This window comes from Heptranchias perlo, chromosome 1, assembly GCF_035084215.1.
Source record: "Heptranchias perlo isolate sHepPer1 chromosome 1, sHepPer1.hap1, whole genome shotgun sequence".
Lineage (NCBI taxonomy): Eukaryota > Metazoa > Chordata > Chondrichthyes > Hexanchiformes > Hexanchidae > Heptranchias > Heptranchias perlo.
This window is the reverse complement of record NC_090325.1, coordinates 66,451,920-66,464,417: the sequence shown is the minus strand read 5'-3', so window position 1 is coordinate 66,464,417 and position 12,498 is coordinate 66,451,920. Positions and strand designations below refer to the sequence as shown.

At 39.4% G+C, this 12,498-nt stretch overlaps 1 protein-coding gene across 3 annotated transcripts in view; it reads right to left on the bottom strand.

Annotated features, from left to right (window-relative positions):
* map3k1 (mitogen-activated protein kinase kinase kinase 1, E3 ubiquitin protein ligase) overlaps window positions 1-12,498 on the bottom strand; it is a 124,235-nt gene that overhangs the window by 41,137 nt on the left and 70,600 nt on the right. For all 3 annotated transcript variants that reach the window (XM_067986184.1, XM_067986192.1, XM_067986173.1), the window contains 6 exons: window positions 12,206-12,322; window positions 9,298-9,446; window positions 4,055-4,176; window positions 3,043-3,124; window positions 2,080-2,230; window positions 1,439-1,732 (listed from right to left, as the gene is read on the bottom strand). In XM_067986184.1, coding sequence (XP_067842285.1) covers window positions 1,439-1,732; window positions 2,080-2,230; window positions 3,043-3,124; window positions 4,055-4,176; window positions 9,298-9,446; window positions 12,206-12,322 — 915 coding nt within the window. The remainder of the gene's footprint in view (window positions 1-1,438; window positions 1,733-2,079; window positions 2,231-3,042; window positions 3,125-4,054; window positions 4,177-9,297; window positions 9,447-12,205; window positions 12,323-12,498) is intronic.

The window sequence follows — 12,498 nt, the reverse complement described above, 5'->3', positions numbered from 1 at the left end:
GGCAGATGGAGTATAATGTGGGGAAATGCAAGGTTATTCACTTTGATCGGAAGAATAGAAAAACAGAATATTTTTTAAATGGTGAGAAACTATTAAATGTTGGTGTCCTGAGAGACTTGGGTGCCCTGGTACAAGAAACACAAAAAGTTAGCATGCAGGTACAGCAAGGAATTAGGAAAGCAAATGGCATGTTGGCTTTTCTTGCAAGGTGGTTGGAGTATTAGAGCAAGGAAGTCTTACTACAATTGTACGGGGCTTTGGTGAGACCTCACCTGGAGCACTACAGTTTTGGTGTCTCTATCTGAGGAAGGATATACTTGCCTTAGAGGCGGAGCAATGAAGGTTCACTAGGTTAATTCCTGGGTTGAGAGGGTTGTCCTATGAGGAGAGGTTGAGAGAATGGGCCTATACTCTCGAGTTTAGAAGAATGAAGGGCAATCTCATTGAAACATGTAAGATTATGGAGAGGGCTTGTCAGGCTAGATGCTGAGTGGTTGTTTCCCATGGCAGGAGAGTCTAGAATTAGGGGGCATAGTTGAAGGATAAGGGTTTGGCCATTTAAGACTGAGATGAGGAGGAATTTCTTCACTGAGGGTTGTGAATCTTTGGAATTCTCTACCTCAGATGGCTGTGGATGCTGAGTTGTTGAATATATTCAAGGCTGAGATGGATAGATTTTTGGACTCTAGGGGAATCAAGGGATATGGGGATTGGACAGGAAAGTGGATTTGAGGTCGAAGATCAGCCATGATCTGATTGAATGGTGGAGCAGGCTCGAGGGGCCATATGGCCTACTCCTGCTTCTATTTTTTATGTTCTTAACCTGCTGACTCAGAGGCAAGAGTGCTACCAACTATGCCAGACTGACATGATAAAGGAGATCTTATTTTGTCAAAAGATCCCTTCCATATATCCTATGGTATTAATCAGATCACAACTGAACAAAACTACAGGAGGAATGGAATACAGTTGTCTTTTTAAAATACTTTCCAAGGCACAGAATTTTTTCAAAACATAAGCGAGTACCCATTTTTCTCAATAATTATGAGAATCCATTTTTGTTAGCGAGTTGATTGCAGTGAAAAAAACTGCCAATCTTTTTTGTGAAAAGAATTTCACATTTTCCTCAAGAGTCATTAGGCCTATTCTTAAAACGGACCACTTTTTCAATATTACATATAGAATTTCACAGTGCAGGAGGGCAATCAGCCACAGCATCTGAGCTGGCACTCTGATATCCACTTAAGATATTATACTTTTTTAACATCTATCTAGATTTTTTTTAAAAATCCAATTTTAAAAATCTGACCTTTGAGCGGTCTACTGAATTGCACAATACTTCTTGGAATTGTTGTCCAGTTTCAGTATTTTATAGATTGAGCATTTTGTATTAACAGTGCTATATTGCATTCTGAATATTAGATTAGCAGTATCTTACCAAAGCAGCGACATATACTTTGTAGACTGGGTCAGCACAGACCATAGAGAGTACGCTGCAACATGACTCCACCACCACTTCTCCTGAGATATCAGTCTGAGAAGACCCACTAGCTCCGGTCAGACTACTAGATCCAGTGTCGCTTCCATTACTACAGGAGGAACTTCCAGTACGGATTTCGCCATTTGCCAATAGCAAGGCACCACTGACGTCATGTGAAAGACGCCTTAATGCCATCTCTCGCACATTCCAGTTCCGAGAAAAAAGACAACTAACCAGTTCCATTCCAAATACCTAAGTAAGAAAGTGGACAGCATCACAGCAACAGACTAAGAATAAAGATCTAAATAATTAGGAACATAACATCTATATATATTATAAGTGCATTTTGGCATAAGACTAGAATTTTTTTGAAAAAATAACTTCTATTTTAAAAAAGTTACTGCTGGTTTTACTATGTAAACTTTCCATCAATTTGTTGCAGAATTTTAGTAATAGGATACCACATTCAAATAAAGTTTCAAAACATTCATAGTAGAAATTATAGTGCATTTCCATTTAAAATTTCCAAAGCATTTGTACTAAGCTGCAACCGCTGTTATTGTGCAAAAAACTAATTTATACTTTTGAAATCCCCTCACCTGAATCCAGGGTTCTGCCAACTCTTTGTAATTTGGTGGGATTTGTTGAATCCCATAATGAGGCAGCTTAAAGTCACTGTCCTGCTGTCGCCTCTGTGCATCTACCTCTAGCGGCTGGCTGTGGATTTGTATTGAACTTTGTGATTCATGGCTTTAAAAAAGGCAAAAAGTATAAAGTGCATTGTGAAATTCAGTTCTAAAAGTATGCAAATGAATGAATGTTAATTAATTATTAGGTTCCTGTGAAACCATTATTTGAAAGAACGGCTTCCATGCACATCAGACCATCCAAAGCTCTGTTACGCTACCTACATCTGGCTAAGATCACAGGTATGTATAAATCTATAATTTCAATTTTGCTAAAGCCACACTGAACATATTGTGAGAATGTATATACGGATGTGGAGACATCCCAATTGTTGAACCAGATAGGCAATTCAGAATTATGACAATGGTTTGTGTTGATACTTGGTCACATCTGATGGATTAGTTACAACTATGATGCCAGGTTTTGTACATTGAACACTATGCATATTTAATACACCTACACCTCTGTAAAACCTTGTGAAGAAAAATACAGATCTCCCACAGTTGGACCCGAGGGTGGTGATGGTGCGTTGCGCCAATAGGAACTTCCTTTAGGTGCCCTCATGAAACACTCATCCAGGCACACAGCTGATGTTCTGAATTTTAGTGGCTACAACTGAAAGAGATTTGATGAATTTCAGCAGTAATATCTAGCACAGAGAACAATGATCCTTAACTACAGGGAGGTACCTCCAGTCAATATGGAGCATTTTTGGTCCCCAAGGACATCATATATTGAACTATTCTCACTTAACATAATCCATTCAAATTTACAAGGTCTAAAATGTAGAGGGGCAGTTGGAAGTTTGAAGTGCAAAATGCAATACTCCATAACCAACATTGAGTGGTTTAAGCTTTATACAATGGGTCTCCTACCTGTGCAGTTCATGGGACTTCCATTTGGATCTACAAAGAGGACAGATGAGTGTCTCCCGGTTTCTTCTGCATTCTTCAGCCCCTGGAATTAAGTCCAACATAATTGAATACACTCATCAAGCTGCAACAAACCCATATATTTTATTTGCTTTCAACTTCTAGACATTTTGTAGACCACCACCCCCTCATCTAGTTAGGACATGATGCATTCCTCAGTGATGTCTAAGTGACTACTTCTCATGCAAATAAAGTTGTACAGTATATGGCACAGCAGATGGAATTTATACTCATACTTCAGGGCATACTATAAAAGCAATCTCTGCTCATGTTTTGCTCCAGTCATGTTGATTGACATGCCTGGTTTTTAATCAATCTGGCTGCTATTTGGGAAGTGGTTATAGTCATCATGAGCCATGATTTTAATAGGCCTAGTCCCCCCACACAAAAAAAAGATTAAGATTCTTACACCAATTTAAAACATTTTCTTAACATACCAAAAAATGGAGCCCAATAATTGTCACTTTGGGAGTTTTAATTTCAACTGAAGACAATGCCCAACTTTGCTAAGAAAACATTTTAAAATGATGCCAGAATCTTCTAAATCAATCAATATCTTCAGACAAGTGCAAGGTCAAAGGCCAAAAGATGTAGACTAGAAACTAGCAACCAATGACAGAAGTAAAAGGTACATGTAACCAAGTTTATCAATTTAAAGTTATAAAACACCATGATCTTTTCAAACGTATAGAGATCCACATTTCTTTTATTAGAATTTTAAAAATGAACAATCAAGCAAATGAAATAAAAGTTCTAGACAACCTTGCTATTCATTGGTCCCCAGATAAAATAGCCTCAACTCAAAATTAGCTGTTTAGTAACAAGCAGAGTATTTACTAGTAAACCAAAATAGTAAAACATTGGATAAAAAGAAACTGCTTTGAAGTAGAAACATTTCATCGCTGCTTAAAAATTAACTGAACATAGTAAATTTTGAAAATCCCTAAAAACTTACAGATTGACATGCAGTGATGGTGAAGTTTATTCCTGCAGCCTTCTTCACACACCGTCAAGCTTTCCTCATCAAGCATATCCAACAGACAAATGGGACACATTTGTTCTTCTTCATCCTTCAAGCTGGAAAAACAACAAAAAAAATTCCTATGCTTATAGCTTCACATAGTTCAGAAGTGTCCAAACTTTTTGTATTTGGGTCACTTAGAACATTACCACGGAATCTCAAGAGGCAAACACAAAAAGGTTTAAATCAACGTTCCTATTAATTTGCATGGATCGCAATCTGCAGATACTAAGAGATCTAGGAGTTCTGTTTTAGGAGTTATTCAATAATGAGGCAGCAAATCAAGAAGAGCCCTTTCCAAATACCCAGGCCTGTAAAATTCAAAGAAGCAAACTAGTGAGTATAGAACAGAGTTGCTTTGTCTTTGAGAGCTGGATTGCCAGGGCTTGCTGGCTGTAGGTAGCCCATAGGTCATAGTTTGTACACCTTAGTAGCTGAATATTAGTTCTATAAAAACAAAAATTAAATTGGCAACATAATTAAGTACTATCAACTTGCAAAAAGTGTCTTCGAGTTGAGTTATTACTGCAAGTTCCAAAAGACAGAATTATCTTCCACAGCAGCCACTGAATGTTGCAATACAGTACTCAACTTCTTTTGTTTTTAAATAAAATGATCAGAGATGGACTGAAATTTAGGGGGGGGTGGGGGAAGAGAGAGAGAGAGAAAAAAAAAGAGATATGGAAGAGGGATAAAAGCAGATTAATCACCACCAAATATCTGACTTTGCTCTGATTTCCACGACTTGACATTTTTTTTTTTATCATGGCTCTTGAAATTTTTGCCCTGACTAACCCACGGTTTTCCACAAAATTTACCATAACAACATTATAGCCACGCCATCTGGCCAGTCCCAAAAACGAATACTTCTCAATCACCCAACTCATTACCTTGTTTTGCCTACATTAATTGTCATTTGCCAATCATCCCAACCTATCTAGATCCCTTTATATTTAGTATGCCATTTCCCTAATGTTCAATCTCCTTAGCCCCAAAATTTGGCATCATCTGCAAACTTAAGTCGCCTTGTTTCTGCCCCAGCACCAAATCATTTATATACACTATAAGCAGGAATGGCCGCAGCACTGATCCATGTGACACCATGCTAGTGAGCAGATAATGATGCAGATCCATTCATAACCACCCTTTGCTTTCTTTGGTTTAATCAATTTTCAATCCACTCAAACTTGCCTCCCATTCTATGCCTGCCTAACTTGTGGACTAATCATTTTTGTGGCACAGGGTCAAAAACTTTGCTGAAATCAATCATATCTACAGAATTTCCAGTCAACAAGGTCCGTCATTTCCTTGAAAAATTGCAATAAATTTGTTAGGCAAGACTTCCCTTCCATAAATACATGCCGACTCACTTAAACATCTCTCCTCCTGATCTGGGGTCTATTGCCATAGTTAATTTCCTTCCATAATATAATGTAGAGTTTGCAGATGCCATTAACCAATGATCGTCCAAATATGGCCCATCACCATGAACAAAATTAAAAGACTAACTTCAGGAGGACAGATTCAAAGAACACGTGTTTGAAGAGATTTTTTCAAGGGCATTCTAGTGACCAGATTACATACATAGAATTTACAGCACAGAAGCAGGCCATTCAGCCCAACAGGGCTATGTCAGTATTTATCCTCCGAACGAGCATCCTCCCACCCTAATATATCCTTCTATTCCTTTCTCCCTCATGTGCTTACCTAGTTTCCCCTTAAATGCATCTATGCTATTCACTTCAACCACTCCATGTCATAGCACGTTACACATTCTCACAACTCTTCAGTGCAGAAGTTTCTCCTGAACTCCTTATTGGATTTATTAATGACTATCTTGTCTACCCTATTAAATCCCATCATAATTTTAAAAACCTCTATTGGCTCACCTCTCAATCTTCTCTTTCCTAGATTGAAAGCAAGGACACTGCAGAGGTACAGGATGCACACAGGGATTGGATTTCATGAGCTACTTATAATTTTCTCGGATGGTGGGGCATATTTGGATACCTTGGTTTTAAAAAAAAATTTATCTAATTTCGGGATTACAGGTGTCTGCTTTTATTTGAGAATGACTAGCTTTATTAAAAAAAACTTTCCAGTTTCTTTGAAGTTGTTGTGCTTAGAATCATAGAAAGGTTACAGCACAGAAAGAAGCCATTCGGCCCATCGAGTCCGCGCTGGCTCTATGCAAGAGCAATCCAGCTAGTCCGACTCCCCTGCCCCATCTCTAGCCCTGCAAATTTTTTTCCTTTCAAGTACTTGTCCAGTTCCCTTTTGAAGGCCATGATTGAATTTGCCTCCACCACCTCCTCGGGCAGTGCATTCCAGATCCCAAATACTCGCTGTGTAAAAAAAGGTTTTTCCTCATGTCACCTTTGGTTCTTTTGCCAATCACCGTAAATCGATACCCTCTGGTTCTTGACCCTTCCGCTAATGGGAACAGTTTCTCTCTATCTACTCTGTCTAGACCCATCGTGATTTTGAATACCTCTATCAAATCTCCTCACAACCTTCTCCGTTCCAAGGAGAACAACCCCAGCTTCTCCAGTCTATCCACGTAACTAAAGTCCCTCATCCCTGGAATCATTCTAGTAAATCTCTTCTGCACCTTCACATCTTCCTAAAGTCCAGTGCCCAGAACTGGACACAATACTCCAGTTGTGGCTGAACCAGTGTTTTATAAAAAGGTTCATCATTAATTCCTTACTTTTGTACTCTCTGCTTCTATTTATAAAGCTCAGGATCCCATATGCTTTTTTTAAAAAACGCTTTCTCAACCTGCCTTGCCACCTTCAACGATTTGTGCACATATACCCCCAGATCTCTCTGTTCCTTTACCTCTTTTAGAATTGTGCCCTTCAGTTTATATTGCCTCTCATTTTTCCTACTGAAATGCATCGCCTCACATTTTCCTGGGTTAAATTTCATCTGCCAAGTGTCCGCCCATGCCACCAGCCTGTCTATATCCTCTTGAAGTCTATCACTATCCTCTTCACTGTTCACTACCCTTCCAAGTTTAGTGTCATCTGCAAAGTTTGAAATTGTGCCCTGTACACCCAAGTCCAAGTCATTAATATATATCAAGAAAAGCAGTGGTCCCAGCACCGACCCTTGGGGAACACCACTGTACATCTCCCTCCAGTCCGAAAAACAACCATTCACCACTACTCTCTGCTTCCTGTCACTTAGTCAATTCTGTATCCATGTTGCTATTGTCCCCTTTATTCCATGGGCCGCAATACTGATAACAAGCCTACCATGCGGCACTTTATCAAACGCCTTTTGAAAGTCCATATACACCACATCAATTGCATTGCCCTCATCTACCCTCTCTCTGTTACCTCATCAAAAAACTCTATCAAGTTAGTTAAACACGATTTGGCTTTAACAAATCCATGGTGGCTTTCCCTAATCAATCCACACTCGTCCAAGTGATTGCTAATTCTGTCCCAGATTATAGTTTCTAAAAGTTTCCCCACCACTGAGGTTAAACTGAGTGGCCTATAGTTGCTGGGTTTATCCGTGCACCCTTTTTTGAACAAGGGTGTAACATGTGCAATTCTCCAGTTCTCTGGTACCACCCCCATATCTAAGGATGTTTGGAAAATTATGACCAGTACCTCCGCAATTTCCACCCTTACTTCCCTCAGCAACCTAGGATGCATCCCATCTGGACCTGGTGACTTATCTACTTTGTCAGAGCTAATTTCATCAAGGCAAAAGTCAGAAAAGGCTTGGTGTATGCAGGATAGGAATCTCCAGACTGGAAGGCAAGCCAGTCTTCCTGCTGTCCTAGAAGTTATATCTGATAATATGTTTCTCCAAGATACTTGATCAATTCCACCCCGGAGATCTAAGCAACTAGCCCTTACAAACTCCCTCTATGAGCTATTATAAAAAAATTTAAAGCAAAGTTACTTTACATCCTACCTGAATCCACCTCTTCTCTCATGTCCCCTCACTTTGCAGTCTGTACCTTTGACTGATCTTCTACATTCCTGAGCTTTATTAATTTGAAAACCTTCATTCATATCCTCTAAAAGAGCCCTAGTTCTTTGAGCCTATTATGTATTTTGTTTTCTAGGCTCAATATCTTAGCCTTTAGCTGCATATTTCCCAGCTCAGCTACACCCTTCTGTATTATGGATTCCAGAACTGCACATAATACCCTATTGTGGCCTGACTAGTGCTTTACTTAATGGCAGGATTACTTCCGTTGATCTATATTCTTATTCCTCTGTTTATGCAATCCACCATCCAATTATCTTTTAACAGCAGCCAACGTTGGCTTCATGTCTGCTGGGATCTATCTACTACAACTCCCAGGTCCCTTTCCTGATGTCTTGATCAGTATTTTCCCATTAATCATGTAATACCGGCCTGTTCCGCAACTCCAAGTGCTTCCCAGTCTAAATCCTTCTGCAGCTTGCCCCAATATTAACCATTACTGATTTTTTTTTGATGTTCAAACTTTAAAATGAAGTTACCTTCTACTGGACCACTTATGGAAACGTTGAAGAGTACTGGTCCCATTCACACAGATCCTCCGTCTCCTATTGCCAGCCCCAATTCAATCCATCTCAGTACACTGCCGCCAATACCATGTCTTCTAATTTTCAAGAGTTTTATATCAGGTACCTTATCAAAAGCCTTACTAAAATCCAAGTATATTATACATTCTCATCTTTATCTAAATATTTTGCTATTTAATTTAGAATTCTATTAAATTCTTCTGGCATGTCTTCCCTTTTGCGATTCCATGCTGTCTCTTACTAATTAGTTTATATCTCTGAATGCTTCAGTACCTTTGTCCTTGATAATTGATTCTAGAATTTTCCCTGCTAGTCAGCCATGGCTCAATGGTAGCACTCTTTGCCTCTGAGTCAGAAGGTTGTGGGTTCAAGTCCCATTCCAGGAACTTGAACACAAAATCTAGGCTGATACTTCAGTGCAATATTGAGGGAGTGCAGCACTGTCAGAGGTGCTGTCTTTCAGACGAAACTTTAAACAGAGTCTGCCCTCTCAGGTGAACATAAAAGATTCCTTGGCACTATTTCAAGAAGAGCAGGTGAGTTCTCCAGTGTCCTGGCCAACATTTATCCCTCAAACCAACATCACTAAAAAAAAATTATCTGGTCATTGTCTCACAAGGTTATTCACTACAGAATACCTACCTATGTTCTGCACTGGATGTAGAGGTACTGGATGAAGCAGATGTGTGAGAGTTAGACATACGGGAAACAAATTTTTGTATGGTATTACGTGATGGAGCTTTGATACGCGAACTCCGCCTACTGTGGTATTTCTGAAATAGACTCTCCACCTTTTGAGAAAAAACACAATTTAATTCATAACCTTTAAAAGAATGCAATTCATCAACTTTTTGATTAAAACCAATCTCTGTTGCATTTGCTCTGATAACTCCACTTTCTACTCCAGAACTTCTGAAAAAGCTTCTTCTTGAGCAGAGGTTGTACCTACACATTAAGCAACAAGACCCTTGACCAGGTCCGGCTCATTTCCCTCTGTTCTCACCCCTCCTCCTCCACTAATAAGAGTCCCTTGCTATCACCTTCCATCCCACAAGCCTTTGTATTCACCTGAGCATCTTCTGCCAAATACAACAAGATCCTATCACCAAAGATATTTTCCCCTCCAGGATATCCTGTGTCACTCGTATCACCCACACTTCCAGCTGTCGTTCCCATCTTCCAACAGAACTCTGATCCATTTCTCTACAGGCCCAAACAATATTTCCATTTTACAATTTACACATATTTGCTGCCCATGGTGCAGCCTCCTCTACAATGGTGAAGCCAAATGCAGGCGAGGTGACAGCTTTGCTGAACACCTCCTGTTTGCCCATAAGTGCAACCCTGACCTCCTGCTGGCTTGCTATTTTAATTGGCTCTCCCATTCCAATTTTGACCAGTCTTTTCCCACCTACATTGTTCTAGTGAAGCTCAACACAACCTTCAGAAACTGTTTTGCATTTTCTGCTACATATTCTGTAGTCCTTTGGGCTGAACACTGACTTGGTAACTATATCCCCCATTTTCCTTACAGCAGCAGGTGTTGGCGGTGTGTCCGAGGAAGGGGAGGCATATTAATATTTCATGTACCGACCCTTCATCAGAACATTGCTAGTAGAGGGGTATTCACCCATTGTTTTTGGGCTGCTTTTGTCTCGTGTTTTGCCAACTATTTTCTGTTTTCATTTCAGACCTCCTCCGTTTTCAGTTATTTATTCCCCCACAAATATGACCCAAATTTCTCACCTGTGTTTGTGTGGACCTTTCCATGTCTTTTCACCCTCTTAACTATTTGCACACTCGCGTCTTTCCATCTCATCTTTTATAACCGTTTTCTATTAAGCAGTTTGCTGATCATTCAGCCCATTAACTTCCTGTCTGACTGGAGCTCTTGTTTCCCCCCCCCCCTTTCTCTTTTTTTCCTAATCTTATTAAAATGCTTATCTTTACTTTTTAGTTTTGATGAAAGGTATATATTCAAAATGTTAACCTGTCCCTTTTTTAAAAAAGTGCTGACAGCTAGTATATTTTCGGCAGTTGCAATTTTTTAAAAAAACCTACCTAGCTTTTTCCACTGCAGATTGGGTGATCGCTTTGCTGAACACTGCCACTCAGTCCGCAAGCATGACCCTGACCTGCCGGTCGCTTGCCATTTTAATTCCCCGTCCCACTCCCACTCTGACATCTGCCTCTTATGCTGTCCCAATGAAGCTCAACAGAAGATCAAGGAACAGCACCTCATCTTTCAATTAGGCACCTTACAACCTTCTGGACTCAACATTGATTTCAATAACTTCAGATCATAATCACGGCTCCCATTTTCTCGGACAGCAGGTGCTGGTAATGGTTCTGCTGTTGCCATTCACAGACCCATCTTTTGTTTCTTTATTTGTCCCTTTACCATCCTCCTTGCCTTGCACCGCCATCCCTTTTGTCATTTAATATCACTCCTGCCCTCCACCCTATCCGAGATCTTTCTTTTTGTTCTTTCGTCTCCCCGTCTTTGGCCTGGCTCTGTACTGTTCTGACGAAAGGTCATCGACCTGAAATGTTAACTGTTTCTTTCTCCACAGATGCTGCCTGACTGGCTGAGTATTTCCAGCAATTTCCGCTTTTATTATAGCCTTTTCCACTTTTTTTGAGCAGAGGTTTAACATTTGCCATCCTCCAATCATTTGGTACTTTTCTGATTCTAAAGAATTTTGCATGAATTATATAATTAGACTCTCTTCTCTCCATCACTAATCTCCCTCAGTATCCTGGAGTGTACAGCATCAGGGTCTGGTGACTTATCAAGTTCAATTCCCATTAATTTTAATATAATTTACTTTTAAATACTGACATCAATTTGTTCCTCTTCTATACTCTCCTCTGGTATTTGTGTAATCTTTCTTCACTTTTCTCCAATTAGGAGGTAAAATATTCAAACATCTCTACTATTGCTTTATTCTCTACTATAAAATTGTCTTCTTCACCCTTTATGTCTGTCCAAAAATTAATTCAATCTGCAATATGTTTACAAGAAGTGTGTGTAGTTAGGATACAGGTGCTCTCCTAGAGTCTTCTGCAAGGATATTTTTCTGTAAGTTATATCAAATATTTATATTATCTCTGTAAATCACAAAGTGACAAGTAACAATGCAAAAATATACACTGCCAAACTTTCGGGTGAGACGTTAAACTGGCCTCTCAGATTTGCGTAAAAGGTCACACGGTATTATTTTGAAGAGCAGGGGAGCTCTCGGTGTCCTGGACAATACTTATCCCTCAATCAACACCTAAAACAGATGATCTGGTCATTTATCTCATTGCCGTTTGTGGGACTTTGCTGTGCGCAAATTAGCTACGTGCAAATTAGCTGCTGCATTTCCTACATTACAACAGTGACTACACTTCAAAAATACTTCATTGGCTGTAAAGTGCTTTTGAACGTCCTGAGATCATGAAAGGTACTACATAAATGCAAGTTCTTTCTTTAAGCACATCTTAATGATTATGAACTCAATAACCACCCAAAAAAGTTAAGAATGAGTTTTATTGTTCTGCTTACCTCAAAGTTTTTTAACGTCTTTCTCCACAGCAATGAGTCAGAAGGCTCTAACTGGAAGACTCGCAGCATAACAAACAGAACGTGAATGCAGAATGTTCCACGTCCACAACTGCAGGTCTATAAAAGATCAAAGAGTTATAATCTTGACATATTAGATCAAAGCCTTCTAATAGCAGAACTAAATTCTCTCAGTTGGCAGTAAATCAATTTTCAATATATTTGAAAACAGTAGGAAAGTCTACCATAGGTGTTGTTAGAGTATTAGCTTATCCACATACCTTGTTTCCTTCCCA